We start from the raw sequence: 25598 nt of genomic DNA, 5'->3' as shown, positions 1-25598 counted from the left end.
AAATATGAAATCAATTTAAAAATATGATAGCAATTTAAAATGAGAAAGAAGGAAAGAAATAATATTCAAAAAGCGTAACCGTGGAAAAGCAAAATAAAATTGTTAACAACTTGAATGGAGATGATATTTTTCAAACTTGATTTAAAACGGTTTGTAACTTCTTTTCCTTTGGAGAGTAAAGCTTAGTTTTTCAACCATAGGTCGAAATAGATCTGGAGTAAGAAATGTCCCTTTTCCAATGGTGTCAAATAGAAAACTGTGGTACAATTCTTTCAATTTTTATTGATAGATTTAATGAAGAAAGTAGTGTCTAAATTTCAGCTTAGCCTAAAAAAACTGACTTAAAGATGCGAATAACTCCGGCTGTGATTAAGTTAGGGCATTGAAACAAATTGCGTAGAATGTGGAAAGTTCTACCCTTTCCAACAACATATAATATTAATATATGCCAGTAGTTTTTTACCCCCAAATTCGGGAATTTATGTGAAAATTGGGCCTAAATTGGAGTAAAAAAAGAACTACAGTTGGCTCTCTGTTTAACGACGCTCTATTTAATGACTTTCTCTATTTAACAACAGCTTTTCACAGCCCCAGATGATCCACTTTAGTTTTAAAAGCATTCTATTTAAGGACAATTTCTACTTAAGGACGATTTTTTGTGGTCCCTTGAAAGTCCTTAAACAGAGAGCCAACTGCATTTATCAAATTATTTTCGAACTGGTCTGCAAGCCTTTCCGGTGCTGAAAGAAAGATACAGTCGAGTCCCGACTTACGCGAGGGATGCGTTCCATGACTCCTCTCGTAAGTCGAAATTTCGCGTTGTGGAAAAGGTATGCGTAAAAACTTTTATAAACATACCCATTTATTTAACACACTTGAAAAGACCACCTAAAACTGTTTTAAACCGTTCCTTAACTATACATTACCATTTCTTCCATCAAAAACGGAATTTATATTTGTATTTTTTTAAAAAGCTGTTTTATTCGACATAAAATACTGTTACGATGCAAAATCAATGATCAATGGGAAAGCGGGGTATAAAATAAACTAGTACGGCACGCACAGTATAAATAAAATAATGCACTATATTGTACTGTACAGTAGATCCAGTAATGATAATTTTAACTTTAAAAAAATGAAGATGATGATTTATGCTGCATGATCAAACCGTTATTCGGATATATATATTTTAAATACAGTCGCATAACTAATTCTTTTATAACTTTTCCATCTATGACAACACCCCTTTTCCAGGCTTCTTTAATTTTCAATACAAGAGCAGCTTCAATTTTCATCATTTTCACGTTTTGCTTAATCACTACTCGGAGAACTCTTACGGATTTCCTTTTTTTGACTTTTAATTGTGCATATGGAAGAGTCACTCATACCCAATTGTCGTTTTACCTTACTTTAGATTTAACAGCGGTCTTAAGTGTCATTACATTTCATCAACTTTCACACTTAGAATAAAAAAAATAAATGGAAAATAAGGAGTATAGAGTTATTTGTATGCACTAACAAAGCGATGTTCAGACTAGTACGCTGTGGGAACTTCAGCTGTCAGTGATGCTAAAGGAATGAAGGTTCATTTGCAAAAAAAATATTTTTAGCAGCCAATAAGAAAGTCGATACTTACGCACCATGATTCCTAGCGATTAATTCGCGTTAGATCAAAAAATTCTTTACTGGGGAAAAAAATCGCGTTATAGCCATTTTATTCCAGGCCCCACAATGTATGCCCGTAAAAATTTTTAGGTCCAGAGATTTTCTCTTTAGAATCTTGATATGTAGGTGTTCTAATGTGAGAATATCTTGGGTAGACATGTTGAATCCTGCGCGAAATAATTTTACAGGCCGTCAAAGATAGCGGCCATTTTGGTTCACTTGCTCATTACGTTTTTCGTAACGTATGTACCTATAAATTTAATTTTAGTTTTGAACTGAGATTTTTGGGGCTTAGAATGTCAATTAATGTAATAGTTAAGTCATAAAAGCAACTCTGGCTATTTCCACAATTTTTACGAGAGATATCTCCGACGTTTTTTGTTTACCATTCTAGTTACTAAAAAGTGTACAAAAATTAATAACTCCTAATGAAACTAAACGATTTTAAAGTGTAAAATCTTTTGTGTAAATCAATATTTTTCAAGGTCACCAGCACAGCCAGCAATATCTTCTGGAAGGAGTTTTTTGATCAAAAATATCTTCTGAAAGGGGGGGGGGGGTTGATGAAAAAACCTTTTGTATGGGGTTTTTTTTTTCAAAAAATACCTTCTGAAGTGGATTTTTTGATCAAATATACCTTATGAAGGGGTTTGTTGATCAAAACAGCTCTTTCATATGCATAAGCTACTGTATCAAAATGTGCATTCATGTTAAAACCAGTGGCTATAGGGGTTTTTTCTCCCCCCCCCCTTCGCTCCACCTTTTCAAGGTTATTTATCGTCTGCTATCAAAGTAAATGTTTTCGAGTAAAAATATTTCACAGTTCCAAAAAAACTTTTTGTTTCATGTTTTTCTGTGACAATAACTATTTAAGCAATGGCTGATACTTCTAAACTGAGTTCAAAAAGTTTAAGTGGGCAATTGAAGACATTATGAAGACAGTTTTGACAAACGAATATGTAGTTTGTCAAAAGGAATAAATAGAAAAATTATGTTCTCCGACAAAAACGAATTCGTGAAGCTGCTGAAATACGCAAAGACGCAATATTGAAAAACGCTGCAAGAAAGTATAGTGTGTCATTGCAGCAACTAGTGCTACAAGAAATACATGCGAGGAAAAACGCTAAAAAAATGGTAGAAAAAAATGCACAGACTGCTGCAAGTTTACATGCACATCCAAACTGTATAAGTTCTCATATTCGGAAGTATGAGCGAGAAACCAATACACAGTGTTCGCAACATCTATCCTCAAAATTTGAACTGTTTAAAAAGTCAAATGAAATATTAAAGCCTCTTTTAAATTCTGGGCATGGATTTATTCTTTCAGAAATAAAAGAATTGATGCTCAATGCTCAATGTAGATGAATATGCATTGGTTTATATTAATGAAATAAAACTATTTCTCGTAACAATATATAATGAAAGCATTCTTTTCTGTGCTTCCGAAAGAAATAATGAACCTTTGTTGGTTTTTTCTAGACTTTACCTCCAAAAGTACTTGCGTTTACGGTGTGATTAAAAGTGACGGCTTTTAGCTCACAAGAAGCTATGAAGACTGCAGAAAATCATTGAGAATCTTGAGAAAATCATTATAAGATGTTGATTTTAGACTACAAGAGAAGTTCTGCTAAGCGAGTAAAGATGGTTCAGTATGCTCTTGGCTCAAAGGATGAGGGAAAAAGTCAAATAATGATTCAATCGCTACGCACAAATATTGAAAGCTTGAAAACAGAGATTGAGTTTTTTTTTAAGGGATGTAGTGACAAATCGGAACTGTGCAGGTATTGGGAAGTGTTTCGTTCACTGGTATCACTTGTAAAACACTTGATTATTGCTGATCGCGATGAAAATTACAAATTATACGTTCAGACTGTTGAATTACTGTTTCCATTCTTTCGTATATTTGATTGCATCATTTATCTACTATATGCAACATGGTACTTAGAGAGGATGAGGGCGTTAGAAAATGAATGTCCCTACCTGTAGGAAAAACTCATTCAAGGTAAATTTGTTGTTAAAAAATAGAATGGTAAATTCAATGCTTTGAAGCCAGAGATGAAGTTGGAAGAAACGATTCAAAGGTCACAGAAAAGTGCCGGAGAAATTGCAGGGAAGACGAGAAAAAGTATATTGCCGAGTGGCATTTAGAGTATCATGAAATTTTAAGGATATGCAATGTGTTTGGCGTATTTACTAGTTCTCAATTAATGGATCACTGTGAGAGTGTCCCGCATCATTATTTTTATAGGCAATCGTAGCCAGTATTTTGATGAAAATGTCAAAAGACTTGTTGATTTTATCTATCAACATATAAATCCCTATCAGATTTCTGAAACAGGGCAACTTGACAGCTTTCTCACTAAACGACTTGTGAATGGTAGTGTCAAGATTCGCCTTCTCAGCATCATGAATATCATGAATCATTGATTAGAACAGTACCGCCAGTTTAGACTGGATACAGTTTGTTTCAGAAATTGTCTGATTTACTTTCGAAAGTCAGCCTATCATGCTTTGATGCACACAGTTCTTCATAAAATATCACATCACTTCTAAGATAATGGGAAAGAATCAACTTTAACAAGGGTGCAGAGACATGTAAAAAGAGAAAGAAAGGGAGGAATGCAATAAAAATATTTTAGCTAACGACGTTTCCAACGAATAGATTATGTGATGGTCAGGGGCGTGCACAGAAATTCTGGGGCCCGTCATAAATGACTTTTCCGGGCCCCCTTCCATAGTGTTTATCCATATATTTCACCCCTAGTTTTAAAATATTGGGTCCACTTCAGGCTCAGACCCGAGCCAACAAGTTTCTCTCCCACCCCCTTTTCGAGCCCCTGCTGGTAATGGTGATTCACCTACCAAGCTATTTAAGTATCCCCAATAAAAACTGAACTCGTTATATATTTTATGTCACAAGTCCGCTAAATAAAGAAAACTTTTGGCGAAGTTATCTGCAATGTTCTGCACGGATTCATTTCTGTATGCTCTTTTCATGAACTTCATGTTGTGTTCGATAGTTATTCGCAGCATTTTGTGAAATAATCTGAAAGGATGAGAAGAGAACCAACTAAGAGCACAACAAATCTTGCTGTAATTGACAGAAAAACACTAGTACCTATGCAGATAGAAACTTTCTGGTGTTCAGTATCAAATAAGGAAAATTTACAGTAACTTGCACGCAAGGAAATAGAAGAAATGTCCAAAAATGCTACATTTTCAGCAATTGCTAGCGATTTAACAGTTAGTGAAGAAGCAATCTGCAATACTTTTCATAGGAAATTTGAGACAGATCATTGAAGAGCTTAAATAGAATAACTCATTATAAGATGCAGATCTACGAATTTTTCCACCTATAGACTGGGCTGATAAAAATGATTCAAAAAGAGTAGTTGCGGCATCAAATGATACAGTCGTCCATCGTAGTGCAATAACATGCAATGCGAAAACAGATCGTAACCTTTTTTAAAAGTAAACTAATCTTGTATTTTTCGTTTATTGCGTTATTGAAGAAACATATATGTGATAAACACGTGTTTAAAATGAGCATTTTGGATTATTTATTAATTTTTGTACACTTTTTAGTAACTAGAATATTCAACAACAAATGTCAGAGATATCTACACGAAAATTAGTGGAAACAGCTGGAGCGGCTTTTATGACATAATTAATACAATAATTGACTTCCTAAACTCCAAAAACTGCAGTTTAAAATTAAAAGTAAAGCTGTAGGTACGCCCGTTGCGAAAAACGTAATGAGCAAGTGAACCAAAATGGCCGCTTTCTTTGATGGCCTGTAAAATTATTTCGCGCAGGATTCAACATGTCTACCCAAGATATTCTCGCATTAGAACACTTACAGATCAAGATTCTAAAGAGAAATTCTCTGGACCTAAAAATTTTTACGGGACTACATTGTGGGGCCAGGACTATTTCGCGAAAGTCGAATCGCGTTGTAGCGGGAGTCGACTGTACTCTGAAAATCTCGGCGAAATCGACTAGTTAGTTCTCGAATTTTGCACATTCACACAAACAGACGTGTTTTGTGGAGACTTCATTTTATACCATGTAGAGATTTGGAGCTTATTTTATTGGTTTCATGGTAATTATTTTGTTATTATGTCCCAATAGCATCTTAATCACTTAACTATGGCTACCTGTGATGGCTACGCACACTCTATCTATGGTGTGATAGAACTAATTATCTGTGATGTATCTAAAGCAATTAATTTTTTTGATGTTTTTTATTGTTTTGAGTAAACATGTGTTTTTATTAGTGATCTGGAAAATGTCAACCACATGAGTGTTTTTGTTTTGATTTTTAAGAATTTAAACGGGATATGGATCACGAAAGTATGAGTGAATTGGAACATATTCCAGATGAAGATGAAAATGAGTCAATTTGTTGTTTTGCTGTTTGTATCTGCATCTCCCTAAATTGTCTTTGCTTTCTTGTGAATTCTGGCAGCGAGAAGGTGTCCGCTTCTCCCAAGTGGTTAAACTTTTGAAAATGTTGCATATATTTATTGTTCCAAAAACTTCATCTTGGGGAGAGGGAGAAAAGAGTTTAAAAAATTAAGAAGCAATAATACTGCTTTTAATAATGCCAAGCAATTATAATCCTACCAATTAATTAAAAATAATAGACACTGAACAAAAATTAATGACTTTCATGTTTATTTTTCGCATGTTTTACTTTTGTATTATACAAAGTTTTTCATTTAAAGCTGTTGTTAAATTCAAACTACTTTCTTATTTGTATTCTCATTGTATTTAAATATTTAAAATTTTTATTGAGTGTCTGCATTGTTTTCAACTTTAATTCTTGGCTCTCATTTTTTAGGAAGTTGTCGCAAGTCATAACCCAAAAACTTCTTTTGATTGCTCTGATGCACAACGTCCAAAAAGTGCCCCCCTCTTTGCGGATATTTCTGGTGGTCATAAGTACATGTTTGATTTTATGGTCAAAATTCCTACTTTTCTCAATGAGACATCTAAAGTACAGTTAAAGTGGACAGCATTTTCTGTGGAGCTAGAAGTAAGATATCTTTTAAATATTATTACTAAAATTTTGGAAGCAATTAAATTTAATTCTTCAGGAGTTTCCAAACTTTACCAATTCGTGGCACCCTTTGGAGGATCAGAATTTTATCATGCTACCATCAGTGGCGTAGCTGCACTTTCTGCTGCCCGGGGCGGTTCCTTAATTTGTCGCCCTTTTTGTTGGAGAATAGTTGACACATTAAAGAGTCAAAAGTATTTTAATAAGATTTTAATAAACAAGAAAATATTTTTTTTTCCTTCTTATTTTTCTTGCAAAAGAAAAAAAAAGTAATTCAGAGCTCCACCGAAACATTCCAAAAGTAAAGTCAAAATTCGAAATTTTAAGCAATTTTTAGAAACGCTGATAGAAAAATTGCTTGGAACTCCCTTCAATTTGTTTTTCTTTTTTTCAAAATAAAAATTAGTTTCATGCATTCTTAAATGACGTTAGGGGGTCGGGACTTCTTAAATAAATTTTCCGAAACTGAAGTGTTAAAAAAGAAATTATAGGCTATCTTTGGATACGTGAAGATATTTGGGAAGGTTCGGGGGTGCTGTCCGCACAGCATTTCAACAAAATTGAAAAACATGCAAATGTAGGCTGTATCTTGTGGTGTAAGGGTCTCCCATAACTCCAATAAAGATTAGATTTTCCTCCCAAAATATTTTCAAACTTGAAATCAATTTTAGTCTATCTTTGAAGATGTTAAAGAGAATAAGGAACGTTCAGGAGCTCTCTGGAAATATTTCGATGCCGAAGTTTCAAAAACGCATAAGTTTCCAAATGTTTCCAAAATTGTTGGAAGTCAGTGATTTGTACGTCTCCCCTTGAAACATTTTGAAAATGACATCCTAAAAACACGACTTCAGCCGTTGTTTGACGGACAACGTTATGAGAGAGAACTCAGAGGGGGGTTTCTTACCCGAAATCTTTATTGAAAAACTGTTGCTCATTTTAAGCTCTTCACCACTGAGAAAAAGAGCATTTGCGGTCTTCCCTCAGAAATTTCTAAAAACGAAGTTTTGAGCCAACTGATGACGTTACGTGATTTCGTGCACATCTGGGGTCCCAACCTTAGAATTTTTCTGAAGTTAAGTTTCAAAAACCCAACTTTAAGTTATTTTATGAGACATTGGGTGAGATGGGGATTTTAAAGTTTGAAGTTAATTTCATAAATACAAACTTTAAACTGTCTTTAATCATTATACTGGAAGGGTCAGGGCTTGACCGTTCTCAGCAATTTGTTGGTATTGAAGTTATAAAAACTCAATAATCAGTATTAATCTAAACGATGAGATGTGAAGAGATAGGGTGGGCGTTATCCCTTAGAAATGTTTCGAGACCAAATTTGGGATGATTCTTTTTCACTAATAGAGGTCAAAATATGAAAGGCCTTGCCCAGAGATCATTTTACTAATTAAAAATATTTCCTTAAAATGAATAACTAAATGTGAAACTCATTTAATAAAGGAATTAGTTGATATAATGCAGTAATGCAAGCAATTATTATTCGAGTTTTGAATAATTGTTTTTGTAAAATAAACATAAAATTCATTATGTCTTAGTGAAAATTTTGTAGTCAATGGCCAATCAAAGCAATTGTTGAAACAGATAGTGCTATCCTGAAAATGAGCGGGAAATCGCCCAACATTTGAGAACTCTATCCTTTTACTCTTGTTGTCACTTTCCTATTTAAAAAAAAGTGCCTTTTTTCTTCTTTAATATGGTGGTCTCCTCTTAACTTACTTAAAATCAAGTGATTGTTTCATCATTTAACGAAAGGTTTTGAAATTTATGATTTCCTCCGCAGCAGTTAACGTTAACAGCAAAAAAAAAAAAAACATGGTCCCTTGACTTCACACTATCGCCTCCCTCAGTCTGAAGGTTCGGACGAAGGAAGAGAAAAAACAAACAACAGTGCTGAGATGTCCACAATAAAAACACATGTTTTGCATTAAAGTAATGTTGCGTAAAGTTGTATTATCATAGTCGTACTAAATCGTCCCATAGTCGTCCTTACAATTCGATGTTTTTTTTTTCTTTGCTTCCAGTAATAGATCAAAAACATGATTTCCTTATTGGGAAAACGTGTTAAATTTTTTCGCATTAAAAGTGTAAAATTGCCGCCCCCCAAAAAGTGCCGCCCGGGGCAGACCGCCCCCTCCGCCCCTCCCTAGCTACGCCACTGGCTACCATAGTCTATTGCTATTATACACATATACAGAGTGATTATAAATAAATTTACTATTTAAAATCAAAAGGCTCTAAATTTAAAACTACTGGTCAGAATCACTTGCTGTTTTGCTAGAACAGTTTGAAGGCAGGGAGTTTTGTTTATGCAGTGGAACCTCAATCTCCTAGCCTATGTGATTCATATCTAGATAGTGTGGATCAAATTTGTAGACCTTTTTAGATTTTTATACTTGAAAAATACTTTTAAATTATGATAGCAGAAGCAAAATGATAACTATGTCAATTTTGCTTTTTTTTTCATTGAGTGCATACAGGGTTCGTACGGGTCATGGAAATCCTGGAAAGTCATGGAAAAAAATTAACAGAATTTCAGACCTGGAAAAGTCATGGAAAATTGAAATTTTCATTGAAAGTCATGGAATTTTTTTTCAAGTCATGGAAAAATGTCCTGGACAAAGAGAAAGGAACAGTAGCTAAAGCAGCATTAGAAATCTTGAGTGATTTAACAGTATAGCACATAAAAGCTATTAAAAGTGGAAAATTGAACAATCCCAAAATCAAATCTGTATTTTGAAATCTCATTGCATCCACTTCTGTCGCAGCCGCTTGCCCTTTTTTTGTGATGTGATTTTACTGCTTGGACATCACTTATTTTGAATTTTTTGTTATTCTTAACTCTTCTTATGTTTCATATTCTGTAGTAGCAAAATTTCACGTTCTTAGTTTCGCCACGCCCACTCAAAAAAAAAGCAATTCAATTGCATGCAAGTTCGCTTCCATCACTCGTAAGGACTTTATTATTAAATTTATCAGAGTTAATTTTAATTTGTTGAATGTTTCAGAAAATAAAGATCTATAAGTCAGGCGATAGAATACAGAAAAAGAGGAATTCTAATGCTCTAAAACAGTAGTGCCCAACATACGGCACGCAAAACTAATCCATGCGACCCACTACTACGTTCAATTTCGGGAATTACAAGTGTTCTGGAATTTCTGAACCTATTAATTTATATACATTTGAAAATATGCAAATTTGTAAACAAAACAAATATACTTTTAAAGCAGAAGATTGATTCATTACTGAATGTTTTTTTCAAAAAAGATCTGGTTTAGAAACATAAAGAACTAAACTATGTGGCTTTACTTTAAAGAACCAAAATACTGTCAAGTTACATGGATGATTAAAAGCACTGTTGACACTAAAAGGAAACTTTTGAAGCAAATTTATTAAAACTTAGTGATGACTCATTCAACCTTTGTCCCATTCAATATCATTCTGCCTGTTTTTTTTTTTTAAATTAAGCATTACCATATTTGTTTCACTGCATTTTTACTTTACGAAAATTTATATGTTGAAGACAAATAAGAATAGTTTTTTAAGTGTGCACTTATATTTTTTCCATTACGAGTAAGTGCTTCAATGAGGCTGTGGCATTCTTAAGACATTTTGCTAATGCTCATTTCCAAATATTACCAAGTTTGAGATTAAATAGTGCTATTCTCTTCGTGTAACGAGGTCTTGGAAATTTTCATTGAAGTCATGAAAAAGTCTTGGAAAAGTCATGGATTTTTTTTCATCCAAATAGAGTATGAACCCTGTGCATAGCTCTTGCATAAATTATGCTGTAAATTATTACATAACAAACATCATGGCATATTATAGGGTCAGCCTGACATCACTCCAGCTATCCTATTAATGATCAACTGTTTGGGTGAAACATGTTTCATTCTAATGCAGCATTTGTTTGAAACTGAAGAGAGTGGTCCTATTCTTTGTTAGAAAATCATGTGGAAAAGTTTTTATATTTTTAATACCTTGTAAGCAATTGTATTCATTCCATAACAAAACACTGTCTTTCGTTGTAATATAAAAAAGGGCTGCTAATTTAAGAATTTGTTTGGGTTAAATACTCATATTACTGTGATTATTGGTATTTTTCTTAACTTGTATTGCTTTTGTTTGCAGTTAAGTCCTGATAAGTGAGGTTGTAATTTTTTTATTTTTATGCTAAGGGAGAACATACTTAGGTAAAAGAAGTTAGCTCGAATTGAACTAAATATAGTAATTTAGTTATAAACATATGTACTGACTGAAGTCAGTACATATGTACTTATGTACATGTGTTCACCTAAACATAAATTTTAACTAAGGCAGTTAGATACGTTCAATTTCGGGAATTACAAGTGTTCTGGAATTTCTGAACCTATTAATTTATATACATTTGAAAATATGCAAATTTGTAAACAAAACAAATATACTTTTAAAGCAGAAGATATTCATTACTGAATGTTTTTTTCAAAAAAGATCTGGTTTAGAAACATAAAGAACTAAACTATGTGGCTTTACTTTAAAGAACCAAAATACTGTCAAGTTACATGGATGATTAAAAGCACTGTTGACACTAAAAGGAAACTTTTGAAGCAAATTTATTAAAACTTAGTGATGACTCATTCAACCTTTGTCCCATTCAATATCATTCTGCCTGTTTTTTTTTTTTTAAATTAAGCATTACCATATTTGTTTCACTGCATTTTTACTTTACGAAAATTTATATGTTGAAGACAAATAAAAATAGTTTTTTAAGTGTGCACTTATATTTTTTCCATTACGAGTAAGTGCTTCAATGAGGCTGTGGCATTCTTAAGACATTTTGCTAATGCTCATTTCCAAATATTACCAAGTTTGAGATTAAATAGTGCTATTCTCTTCGTGTAACGAGGTCTTGGAAATTTTCATTGAAGTCATGAAAAAGTCTTGGAAAAGTCATGGATTTTTTTTCATCCAAATAGAGTATGAACCCTGTGCATAGCTCTTGCATAAATTATGCTGTAAATTATTACATAACAAACATCATGGCATATTAGAGGGTCAGCCTGACATCACTCCAGCTATCCTATTAATGATCAACTGTTTGGGTGAAACATGTTTCATTCTAATGCAGCATTTGTTTGAAACTGAAGAGAGTGGTCCTATTCTTTGTTAGAAAATCATGTGGAAAAGTTTTTATATTTTTAATACCTTGTAAGCAATTGTATTCATTCCATAACAAAACACTGTCTTTCGTTGTAATATAAAAAAGGGCTGCTAATTTAAGAATTTGTTTGGGTTAAATACTCATATTACTGTGATTATTGGTATTTTTCTTAACTTGTATTGCTTTTGTTTGCAGTTAAGTCCTGATAAGTGAGGTTGTAATTTTTTTATTTTTATGCTAAGGGAGAACATACTTAGGTAAAAGAAGTTAGCTCGAATTGAACTAAATATAGTAATTTAGTTATAAACATATGTACTGACTGAAGTCAGTACATATGTACTTATGTACATGTGTTCACCTAAACATAAATTTTAACTAAGGCAGTTAGATATTTCACAGCTTCAAGGAACATTTTTATTACTGCTTAAAATTAATTAGATTGATAACAAGATACTAAGGTCAGTCATTTTCCTGAGTTTTGTAATCCCTTGCTTTTTCCTGAATAACTTTTGTGTGCATTTCCGTCTCTAAGCTAATTTTTATATTTTTGTAACTACTTATGCTACATTTGTAGTAGATGTTTAGACTATTTTTCTTTTTTTAACTGCAAAAAGGGATAGTATTTATTCAATTTGAAAATTTATATTTTTCACTTTTTAAGGTTCAATCTTCTTTCTTGTGTACTTCTCAATATTTTATGCAAAACTTGACAACGAGAGAAAAGTTTTATCTTTTTCTGCATCAAACTCTTTCAATTTCTATTGTTTCTCTGTTTGATAATCATGAATTTCCTAATGATCCGTTGAGGCACAACTGCAAACATGAGCCTTTTTCTTACTTGCTACTAAAAGTTCAGTCAAGATTTAAACAAGCCCATTTTCCCGAAAACCAACACTGATTTTCTAGCTTAAGATCAATCTTTGCTCAATTAGCTAAGGTTTTGTCAAACAAACCTTTTTAACATTAAAACTGATTTCAAACAAAAGTATAAGCTTCTCTTATGCTAAAAAGAAAGAAAAAAAAATCACATTCAGGATTTCAAATTGTTGAAGTTTATTTTTCAGTAAATTCCAACCATTGATGAGTTTATTGTCAGACAGACAGCGGTACATATTTTTTTTATTCATCTCAAAACCCTACTTTCCAAATTTTAATTTTTGTAAATGTATTTATTTTATTCATCATTTTACTTTTTTATTCTAAAAAACATTTTTGAAACTAGGGGGCTCTGCTTCTTGCTTGCTGATGCTCACCAACCCCCCAAGATTGTTTCACAATCTTATTTGATTCACCAAGATTTAAATCCTCAGAATCAGATTAAAAACTCGTCACAAGTTCCGTTTGGAATAAAAAGCACTCCTTTCCCGGGTGTAAAACTAACTTGCTCTAACTTGCACTGCTATAGGTGCTAAGGGGCTCTTTAGCATTCCAAAACGGCAGTTTTGTACCTTTGAGAAGTCTGTTTCAAATTCGTGGTCTCTTGTAATATATTTTGCTCTTTTTTGTTCAAATAGAAACCCTTGTATATGCTGTTCTAAATAATTGAAAAAGTTGGAAAAGGCTTTACTTAATGCAGAAAAAAAATCTCTTATGAACGATGCAGTATTAATGGGGCGTCAGGAATCTTTCATCCCTTTAAGGGGCAATTTAGGTGAAATTTTATCTTAAAAAATTAATAGTAAAAACTTAATTCTAAATTTAAATTAAAAAAACCCTAGGTGCAAATCCCCCAGCGCTCGAAGTAATTTTTTACAAAATTTCAGGTCTGTAAGTGCTATGGGGTCTCTTGGACGCAGGCCCACCACAGACTTACTTTCCTAATTTCTTTGATGTTAAGTTTTCTTTCATGTCTTTATTCCTTTTTAAAAATATTTTACTAAAATTAGGCTAAAAACAGGCATTACAAGAGTTCTTATCACAGTTTTCATCAATTACTAATTTTCTGTGCTTTAAAAAGGAATAAAAACTTGAAAACTGATAAGACTACATAATACCAGATTTTTTTCTCCAGAATTTGAAATAAGGTGAAATCAAAATCATTATTATGTGAAAAATTCATTAAAAGTTTTGTTGAAAACTTGAAATAACTAGAAGATATCTTGGAGTTAAATACAAGATCAGATTTTGAAAAAATCAGTTTGAAGTGCCTTTCACTATGCTCTATATTTTTTACACCAGAATCCATGATTGAATAATTTTGGTTGCACATAGATGGACTTACTTTTGTTATTAGCAAAAAAGGATTTTAAATTTATTCTGCGGAATCGACTTGTTGCCTTTTATACTAGTGATTGTCAATAAAACCCGTTCTTGGTGCAGCATATATCTCCTTGTACTGTGTTTCATTAATTTTTACTTCTAGCTTATGTTTGCTTTTGTCATTTTTAAATTTTTTAGCCTACTCCAGTGACAATGAAAATTATTTCTTTAAGTTGACACTTATTATTTTTATTTATTTTTGAAATTACATCAATTCCTTTTTTAAATTATTTTTTCGCAACAGGTTGAAAAACAACCTTTTTTTTTTTTTGATATGATGTACATTCTATTTTAATGAGCTTATTAACTTTAATTATTTTTCTTTTTGAAAGTGACTAAACATTTTTTTTAATGGAGTAAAATGTGTTTTTCTGCTTTGTTTAAAAGGTGCTGATACTTTAGTTGTTCGTTTATTTTTTATGCATATAATTCTTTAGAGCGAAGCCTATTTCATTTCTAAGAATTGGCTTAAAATATTTGAAAAAAATGGTATAAATAATTTTATTTAATTTTGAGAATTTTGATCTGATACTAGAAAGTTGATTGGTGTATGGGAAAGTAAGCTCGTTTAGTTCTGGACAGAACTTCTTGTTTTGTTTAATTTAACTTTGAATTCTATTTTCAGGTCATAGATCATAAATATTTGGAGTTGTACAAAAATGGTTCTTGTTCTTCACACCATAGCTGTTTATCCTGCCTAAAAGATGGTTTGTGTGGATGGTGCGACTTGGATAACACCTGTTATCCCAAGGAAGATCATTTTTCTGTGTGTCAGAACGAAGACGAAAGTGCATTTTTAGTTACTCATCCTAGCAATTGTTCTGTATGTTCTGATTACATCTACTGCGAGCACTGTACTCAGGTAATCATAACTTAGTAGATTTGAATGGTAGTATATATTTTTCGGAACGTCTAAGATTAATTCAAATGTTATGCAGAGGATTTTTTAAAGTATACCGGATACATTTGGCAGTTTTTGCAGTTGACATTCTTCTTAACAACAAAATTACTCTATTTTAATGGTGTTAGTAGACTTTTTTTAAGTGTAAATTTGATAAAAGTATTTATCCATCAACTGTTGGAGATACAACATCAATGTTTTTGTTAAAAAAATCTTTGCACCTTTAATGTATTAAAGTTGATTAATTGTACCAATGAGAAGTAAGTTTTTTCTCATAAATTTAATAAATAAATCCACAATTTCACCCTTTTTAATTCGATTCAAATGATGTAATTTTGAATTGATAACTAAAACAAGGCTAATATCATAAGATAATAGGACTTGTTTAATGCTAAAATAATTCCCAATCAGGGTTTGCTTGCTTCTTGAATTTCAATTCGAACAATCCTACACTTGCTCTAACGTTAATTTTTAGTAAAGGAGAAAAGTACTACTTATCAGTTAGAAAGAACCAATTGAAGGACTCCTTATTTTCAACCTCAATCTAACTGATACTGACTGCTGAATGTACTGATGGTACTACTTCTGCTCACTGAAGTAGTACCATCAATGGTTTTTAAATTCTCATGTTGATGTTTTGAAACATCTATGTTTTGACATCAATATCGCATTCTTATTAATCTTCCACTTACGTTCTAAAACAGAAGAAAATGGATTATATTCCTGCTTATTTTAATATTTCGTTTTTGGTTTTTTCACTTCGGTTTATTTTGAATTAATTTCGACTTTAATTTTGAAAGAGTTATCTTTATTTTTCATTGTTATTGTTGTTTCAAATAGGTAATATGCTTTTCAAAAAATTATTGTCATATCATTTTTAATCAGTTTGTTGTCTTTTGTGGTAATTTTAATCTATTGTCTTGTCTTATTATTAGGTTGCAACATGCGAATGGCTAGTTGAAGCTGCAGTTTGTGTAAGACGTGGGCGCTTCAAGATAGCAGTACAGCATGTACAGCAATGTCCAGCTCCATGCCACTTGTAAGTTAAGAATTATTTTTCAGAAGTTTTTGTAATACACTCAAAGCTTTTTGTTTCTTTGCAAAACTGTTGATATTTGATTGATTGCAACTCTAATTGAGAATTTCCATTTCTTAGAACAATTGAATAGAAGTATACTGTATTATCCTGCATTAACGCATGCCGCAAAATTCGGGGGTCACCAGATTTTCAATAACACTTGTCTGGTCCTTTCCGGCATGCCGGAAAAATCGAGGTTAGGAGAAAAAATACTTAAAAAATATATGTTCAGCTTAAAAATGAATCTAAGTTCTGTACATATCTTATTAGTATTAATGTACAGTTTGATTTTGTAAAAATATTTACTAACAATGTCATTTGTTATTTTAACAAGAAAAATATTTGTTCAGTCACAAATAATTTTATAAAAACTAAATTAAGTTATCGCCCCTAAACCAGTGCTAAAGAATTCACCATAGTGTTCAATAAATAAAAATTAAACTTACCTCTCTAAAAGGAATTGAAAATAAATTATTTAAAAAAAAAGAACAAATTGCAGTAGCAATGATTGCTTCTGAATTAATTACTTTATTGGCATATAATTATGTTAATAATGACCTACCTTAAATGACAAGCACATATTTATGCAATACACAATTTTTTTGAAAAAAAAAAGGTTGCTTTCGGGATTTATTTCTTTTTTCCTTACAGAGGTTTGCTTTCTGATTGGAACTGAATGGGAAATTTACTTCTGCTTTGTTGCAAAATGAACCTTGAATTTTCCGGCATGCTGGATAATTTGAATCTCCTGGCTTGCTGGTCAACCTCTCTTTTTTTCTGGCATGCCGGCTAATGCAGAGTAATAGCTTCTAATGTAAGAGTTCCAAAAGGTATTACTGCTTACTTGATTGTAATAATATTTATTCTTGTGTTCTTGCAGACGAACAAACTGTGCTTCTTGTTTAGGAGATCCAGGAGTTTGTGCTTGGTGTGAAGAAACACAATCTTGTTTTTTATTTTCAACCTACACTTCATCTTTCGCATATGGTAAATGTAGAGATTGGGTGGATGAAAATCGTTCTGAAACTGGGTAAGGTTTCTGGTTGTTCAAACCATATAAATTTTCTTCCATCATGTGTCATGAAAATCTATTTCCATGTTTATCTATCTCTGTAATTCTTTTACAAAGTAGAGAAAAATATTTTTTTTTTAAAGATGGGAAAGATAGTGATTGATAATTAATTTATCCAGTATCAGAGTGAAATCTCATGATGTGACTGCAAGAACATGTAGTGAAAATTCTATTTATACCGTTAAAATTTACAAAATTCTGAAGACATCGAGAAATGGACATAAGCTCATACGTATAGTCACGTATCTGCTGAGGCTAACTTTTTTTTTTTCCTTTTCTTTCATTGAATTTTGCTCTAGCAAAGTGATTATTACAGAAATGTTTAATTATGTGTATCACATGCTCTATGACACTCGGGTGCCTTTGCCCGTTAAGGCACTTTAAAAAGTAAAAATTGAATTTAAATACATTTCAAGCGGAAAAAAATCGGCAGCCTACCCTTTTTTTCATAAGTTAATACCTACAAATTAGAGAAAACTGCATGAAAAAATTAATGAAATATCGTAAAAGAAAAGCATTTATTATGTTCAGCAAAAAAATGTACTCATGAAAATCCACCAAAGTTTGATTCTTCACTATCAGTTATGAAAAGATAATTACATAAGAGTTCATCATCCATATCACAATCATCCTCATCTTCATCTTGAACATTGAAGATGAGCTCTTATTGTTGATTCCTGCCATGCTAAATCCTGACATCATGAATGATTTTTTCAGAGTTCCAGGCATTATCCACTCATTTGGCAACTTCGTTGTAAGTTGCAGAACTGCTGGACATTATTACAAAGTTCCAAGTTATTTATCACGTATTTGAATTCAGTTAGGCCTATGGACAGCCTCCGCTAACTTTCTATTTCAAATTTGCTTAACCTTGGAGTGTTTAATGTCTTGATTGCCATAACCTGTTTTTATTTATGTTATAGTAGAATAATAAAAGTTTAAGAAAGATTGAACTTGACTATGAAATATATTAAGTAAAGAAGAGTGAGAAAGTTATACTGAAAGCATTTGAAAAGCTAGCCGAGATGACAAAAACAATACTGTTGCTATAGCATTTATGTGAGCTACGTGTTGCCTCACAATATTAATGACAGTAAAATTAATATGTACATGGGAAATAAAATCACACATGATGAATAATTATAATGCTGGTAGAATCCATGTCAATTCAACAAGGGGCGGAATTTGATGGTCTCGGATTTTTTTGAATTTAACCTGTTAAAATTCATAAAAAATAGAAATATGTTTTTTTTTCCAAAAAAATTTCTGGGCCGAAATACAGGCCACTAAAGATGGCGGTCCTGTCATGATTTCTCACTTGCCGTGTTCGTCAAAATCTTTAATGTACATTATCTCAGGAATGGTAGAACATATTTTGCTGCGGTTTGTTTCATTTAAAAGGTTGTTTTTTCTTGTTTAAAAAAATATGCAACATTTTGAAATATGTGCTTTAGTTTTTTTCCCCCATACTCTTTTGAAAAAAAAAAGTTTAAAATAAATTTTTTGATTTTTCTCCAAAATGCCAATTTTAAAAATTTTCATTTTTTTAGTTTGTTAGTACTACTGAGCACTATATATGTTCCCTGAAAAGGAGAGCTTCCATTTTTCCGTTTAACAGATTTTATTAGCATTTGAAAAAATGAAAGGCAGACCTGAAAAAAAATTTTCCGCAACAAGTGGACAGAAAACGCTTTTAATTCAGTCATATAGCAAAATTTTCATTTTTAGTTGCCATTTTATTCAGGATATTCAATTTAGTGAGAACAAGATGGCATTGCACTTAACGACTCTTTTGGCGCTACACTGAAAGGTTTGTGAAGAAATGCAGCGAATCGGCTGGAGACTGACTGCATTCTTGTTTTCATAAAAAATAAAACTCGTGTATAAAGTGGAGACCCAAAATGAAAATTTCGCTATGTAACTTAATTAAAAGTGTTTTTTGGCCACTTGTTGCAAATTTTTTTTTTTGAATTTTCAGGTGTGTCGTTACGTACGAGAGAACTCTAAAATCTCTTGAACAAAAAAGAGGAAGCTGTTCTTTTCAGAGAACGTAGTACTCAGTGGTATTAATGAACTGTTGCTCTTTTTTGTGCATTTTGTTATTCAAAAACAAATGTTAACTATAAAAAATCAGTTTAATTTAATTTATTATTTTGTTTTAGAACTAATCCTATATTATTATGCCGCAACTGTTCTCGGCATACACAGTGTTCTTCATGTTTGAAAGACCTATCATGTGGATGGTGCACTTATGATAAACACCCATTGGATGGTTTATGTATTGAAGGAGATTTTTCTGGTCCTTCCACTGGTAAGTGTTTTTACATTTATGTATGAAGATTTTGAAGAGAAATTTTGATACCAGTAATTTTTTTTGATGTGCAGAAGAGATTTATTTTAATTCTGTATATTGTTATTACTCAAAATCTACTTCGATTTTGAATGCAGTTGGACTCTCTTATAACGAGCTCTGATTTAACGAGAACCCGAATTTAGCAAGAAAATCAGAAATACTTGGTTGGTGCAATGTTAAGTCTATGGGAGCGTAACTCGCTTTTAATGAGCAAACCCTGCTTAAAGCAAACAATATTTTTGCAATTCGTAAAATTTCCGTTGACCTCCAGCTCAGCTTGGCTTTTTTGGTAAATTTTCTTTAACATTCCAAAGTTCACCGAAGTTAGTGATAAATCATATATCCTGAGAACAAGCGATGGCAGCACTTTTTTAATTTGTGGAGTAAAGAAACATTTAGAAATTACAAATGCGGGTATTATTGAAAGTGTCTGTGATTAGAAAGAAGGAAAAAAGCAACTATGATGAATTTTTATTATTTTTTTCATGAACTCTTTTTTTTAGAAGCATCACAGTCCCTTTGCGCTCATTATAAGCAAGTTTGTAATAACAATATGTATCCTATCCAGACATCCAGATGAACGCCTGTACGTAGCGATAACTACAGAACTGATTAAACTAAAAACTATTGCATTGTGTTCAAATTATATTTTTTAGCCTAATGTACCGTATATATTTTTTCATTCTTAAATGTTTGTATTTTTTCTTTTGTTTAGGATTTTGTCCCAAGTTGGTGAAAAATGAAACATTGGAATTGTCAAACTATCAGTGGTCGTATAGCTTCTGTCCTGACTTAGATGAATGTCTTTGGAATTTGCACGAATGTCACAAAAATGCAACTTGTAAGAACACACCCGATTCATATATTTGTGAATGTAATGTGGGGTTTGAAGGTGATGGAGAAAAATGTGTTAGAGAGTAAGTATTAAGTGTTGAGGGAAGGCTTGAATTAATTGTTTTGTAGTCTGATGAATAGAAGAATGAACGAAAAAGCTTATACCACAGTTATGTGAAATTTATTTCTGTGATTTAAATTGCAATAGTTTTGCATGATAATCTGAATTGATATGTAGTTTAATTTGACTAGTGTTTTTTTCCCCTTTGATTTTTGCAAAACTTTTCAGTTCTGTAGGATATGACTTCATTTATTCCCATTTACAAATGGTCATAAAATGTTATACAGTAAAACCCCTTCTAACAAACACCCCTCAAAGGTGGACACCCCCCTTAGCAGACAATTTTTAATTCCCCAGTTCCAACGCTAATAACAATATTAAACCCCTGAACTGCAGACACCTCTCTATTGTGGACAGAAAAAATTGTCCGGTTAGTGTCTGCATTAGAGATTTTCCTGTATTTAGGTAAATTATGTGACAAAGGACCACTGGTGACTGTAACTCAATTTTGGCAAAAAATGTAGATACAACTTTTGTGCTTAGATCGGCAGCTTTGCCATGTTATTTTGCTATTTTTTACCATGAACGAATTTCTTTATAAGGTACTCTGTAATTCACTCTTCAAGTTTTTTATTGTTATTTTTATATCAGATCAAGTTACTTAACTGATCATTCTAATAAGTTTTAAAAGTCCAAAAATTGCTTTGATGAACAATGTAGTCAATATAAGATGGTTGGTATCAATAGATAATTTTTTTGTACTTCTGTAGCTGTAGTGTTGAGTGTGTGCATGGTTACTGCTCAGAGGCTGATGATTACAAATGCATCTGTGATCTTGGCTGGTCTGGTGAGGATTGCAGCATAGACTGTGGCTGCAATAACCACAGCACTTGCAACAAAGAAATTGGCACATGTGATGGTTGTCAAGATTGGACTGAAGGCGATTTTTGTGAAAGATGCAAGTATGTATAATTTCCCTTTTTTAAATTGCATAATTCAAGAAAAATTATTATTTTTAGTAAAAACATAATTTATTCTAGAAAAATTGAGTTAGGAGAAAGTGGTTGTTATACAAAAAGGATGTCAGCCATTGACTCATTAAGTTTACAGGAAAAATGGCTTGTTTCTACAGGCCTTACCATGTCTATTTTTCATTCATTAACTCAAGACTAGAGCATTATTTATCTCAACATTGTATAATGTAATTTTTTGTAGTTAACATTACTTTTTTTTGTTATCCCCTTTTTTTTGCGTTACATACAATACGTTATCAAGTATAAACTTTTACTACTAACCAGCATTCCAAAAAATCAGAATAAAAGAGGACAGCTCTGATGTGTTTTACTCTTTTAAGAGATGTGTGGTTTTTTTCCCTTCTTTTTCATATCTATTTTACTTTATATATTATTTGGGCTTTAATCTTTTTCAGTAAATAAATAAAATAAAAAGCCAGTATGCTTCCTACTATTTTCTTTTATATCACAATGTTAGTTTTTTTTTTTAAATATTTTGTATCTGATAATTTGCTGTGATTTCCTGTTTCTCTTTCAGAGCTGGGAGTTATGGAGATGCCACAAGCTTGAAAGGCTGCAAAATTTGTGATTGTAATGGGCATGGCAACATAGAACTTGGAATATGCAATGCTACTACTGGAGAATGCTTTTGTTTAAACAATACAGTCGGTCTAAACTGCTCTGAATGTGAAAAAGGATTTTATGGAAATCCCAAGTATGAAAAATATTTTTTGACTAGCTTTTTTCCATGGTTAATAATTGCAATTTTATACATAAGAAAATTCAAAAATATGTTTTTCGATCTCCTATTTTAATCTTTAAATTCTCTCCAGTGTGTTAGTTTGATTTAACTTAGTCCCATCTCCCTCCTTATCAAAGTACAGTAATCCCTTGTTATATCGCTCATTCGGATATATTGCTCTTTTCCTTTGTCTCATACATCTTTGTGTCAAAAAATTAGTCATTCACCCTAATTGTACTTTATTTTTACTATCCTTTATGTTTATCTATCCTTTATGTTTTTTCTTTCTTAATTCAATCCCACTTAAGTATGTAGTAAAGCCTCGTTTAGCGCAACATCTTTAGTTCTTGCAAATTTTCTAGAGTTTGCGAACCTTTTCAAATACTAGATTCTGGAAGTTATTGAATTGTTAGAACCGAAGTGATTTTAAGCCATTTATTTTAACGTGCGCATGTGAATTTTTTTATTGCAATTAAGTAGCAAACTATCCTTAACTTTGAAAAATGCTTCTTTTTGCCCTGATTTCATACTAACTATTGTTGTATTATGAAAAGAGTTTGACTGTAGAACTGTATTCTGCTGTAGGAAGGTAAAGCTCAGTATCGGCAAAATTTAATTTATATTTTTTTGCATTTTTATCATCTATTGTACTTTAACTTTGTTGTACAATTTTGCTTATTTGGTTCCCACTGAAAATAAAATACGAGAAACCCTTGTCAAATTCCAACATTTCCCTATTGTTGTATGGAATTCATAACAAGTTTCTCCAAATATCTCAAAAACCTATTTCTGCAACTTTACCTTCCCACTGCAGTATTATATTGCAGTTGACCTCCCACATTACTATAATTGTTAATTATTGTTTACAGAAATAATGGTGAATGCTTTGAAGAATGTTATCCTAGAAAAGTGATTATAAATGCAACTGAAGGAAAGTTTGGTAGTCCAGCTTTTTCTACCGGTGCCCAGGATTGCTTGTGGCTACTTACTGTTCACTCTGTTTTGGATATGCAATCTCTCTTAGGGCCCATGCAGAGGTAAGCTTTTCAGACCTGCCAACTCTCCCGTTTTTTACGGGAGACTCTCGTTTTTTACTCCATTCTCGCGGTTGTACGTTTGAGTATCCATTTCTGCCGTTTTTTATTCTTTTCGGGTTTTTTTCTTTTTTTTAAAAATTAAACTTAATTTTCTTCCTTAAAATAGTTACTCACAGTCCTAATAGATGGCGTTGCTACCAGTTAGTTAATCACGTGACAGCTAATGATCACTTGCTCCAATCAACTGCTTAGAATGGTAACGGAGGCGGTAACCGGTTCATCATAGAACGCTGCGGTTAGTAACCGGTTACTTACCGGTTGACCGGTGAGGTTCGTCGAACGCAAGGTGAGCGGCAAACATCCGATGGGTACGTTCGGAGTTTCGACCGAAATGCTTCCGGAGATGGTGTTTGGGTTTAACTCTATGTTCGCACTTCCACTTCTATCTCACGCATGCGCCGTTGCCGTTTTCGCAGTATCATTCAGTTTTCAGACGCATGCTAACTGCGCCGCGTGTTTTCATCTTGCTACTTGATCTACAGCGTGCGTTGTAGTTTAACATTCATCTTTAGCGATGTCTGAAAAAAAGAAATATCTACAAACTTATAAGAGCGATTATACGAGTGAATTCTCTTTCATAAAAAAATCAAATAAATACTTGTTATAACAGTGTTTTTTACTTATTATAGCATCGTTTAAAATCTCCCTTTTTCTCCCTTAAAGCTTTGATTGGATCTCCCGTTTTTTCTTTTCATAAGGTTGGCAAGTCTGGCTTTTCTTTTCCCCAAGCAATTTCTAAAAGAAATGTTTTATTTTGTACCATAAAAATGAAAAATTGTTCGACTTCCATTTTTGTGTACGAACCATGATCTAGATCAGCTTAGAAAATAAGCAGTATCGCATCGCAGTTTGCGATTCAAAACATATGACACCTGATACAATATCATAAATTGCATCAAACATTTTGCAATATGCAAAAAAAAATAAAAATAAATGTGAATTAGAAAACTAGATATTTATGCAGTGTACTTGACGATTTTAAACGAATATTTTCAATAATATATAGGGTGCAAATGGTTTTAATGTTTTTTATGGTATAAATTTCATATTCTAAAAATTCCAATTTTTGTAGACCACCCCATTTGCAGGAGTTCATCTATTTCGTAAAAGATAAGAGTCAAAATTTTGAAACTGATTTCTTTGTTCAAAACTTTTTAAATGCACACATTAAATATAACATTTCTTCAAACTTGTTTGTTTTCTTGTTAAAAATGTAATTTAGCAAATGTCGTAAAAAAGCTCCTTAATGTCAGAATTTGAAGAGCCGTACTGCTCCTCAAAATGAAAAAACTTATTTCCCATGCTGACCTAGATTTTAGAGCTTTACATTTAAATTTGGAATTAATTATTGTAAGCTAAAGAAATTGTAAAAGCTCGTTCAGCAATGTCATTATTAAAAAAAAAGAAAAAAAAAAGCATTGATCGCTTATCTCCTTCTCATTTACTTTTTGTTTTATTGCAGCACTGGAACTTATCTTCAAATCACCATACACAAAGACATCAACATACCATGTCCACACAATCACATATACATATATGATGGACTTCCTAATTTTGTTGCAGCAGATCACCCGAATATATTGCTTGGAGCATTTTGTGGAACAAATCTCAGCCATCCCATAATTGCAATTGCCACATCAGGATACCTTACTGTTCATTTTAAAAGAGATTCTGACAGTCATGGATTTAATGCCTCATATATTAGAGTAGAACAGTGTTCCAATGATGCGATACAGTGCTGTGAGGAAAAATACAATCAAAGTGCCTCAGATGCATTCTGCAGCACCAGTTACTGTCCTAACAATTGCTCCTACTCATTAAACCAGGGACGTTGTGATACAGTAAGTATTAGATTAGGTGTAAAAATTTTTAATTTTTCATGATCTTAGCGTATTTTTAATATGTTTATGCTCGTAAAATAAAATTTACAGAAAATCAGCATTTTCAAGCAGGCAATATTTAAAAAAAACTATTGTATGTTGAAAATTTTGTTTAGGTTATTAGCTTTCATCTTAAATTCTTTATCGACTTCATTAAAATTGATTTTAAGGATGTTGCCAATGAATACTGTGTACAGAAGACTGCTTTTGATGCAATATTTGGTTTCATGTTACTGTATAATCATAAGGGTATGTAAAAGCAGGGGTGCACAACCTTTTCAAGACAGCATGCGCGTATTCATGCAATGGTTGTATTAATGGGTAGAGCTTTCTATTTCATGAGTAAACTTAGTTGGAAACAGAGCAAACAATTTTTTGCGTGAATGCACTGCTTTTGCTAGTCCAATTTTTGTGAAGTCGGTACCAAAAAT

General features: G+C 32.3%; 1 protein-coding gene across 1 annotated transcript in view; it reads left to right on the top strand.

Annotated features, from left to right (window-relative positions):
* The window catches only part of LOC129230161 (multiple epidermal growth factor-like domains protein 8), a 119828-nt gene that overhangs the window by 36814 nt on the left and 57416 nt on the right, over positions 1-25598 (top strand). Inside the window, exons 9-18 of the mRNA XM_054864563.1 lie at positions 6509-6703; positions 14762-14998; positions 15973-16076; positions 16996-17145; positions 19350-19498; positions 20256-20457; positions 21206-21397; positions 21987-22163; positions 23060-23227; positions 24750-25128. Of these exons, the coding sequence (XP_054720538.1) occupies positions 6509-6703; positions 14762-14998; positions 15973-16076; positions 16996-17145; positions 19350-19498; positions 20256-20457; positions 21206-21397; positions 21987-22163; positions 23060-23227; positions 24750-25128 (1953 nt within the window). The remainder of the gene's footprint in view (positions 1-6508; positions 6704-14761; positions 14999-15972; positions 16077-16995; positions 17146-19349; positions 19499-20255; positions 20458-21205; positions 21398-21986; positions 22164-23059; positions 23228-24749; positions 25129-25598) is intronic.

Source organism: Uloborus diversus, chromosome 9 (genome assembly GCF_026930045.1).
Source record: "Uloborus diversus isolate 005 chromosome 9, Udiv.v.3.1, whole genome shotgun sequence".
In the NCBI taxonomy this organism is placed as follows: Eukaryota; Metazoa; Arthropoda; class Arachnida; order Araneae; family Uloboridae; genus Uloborus; species Uloborus diversus.
This window is presented reverse-complemented; position numbering and strand designations above follow the sequence as displayed.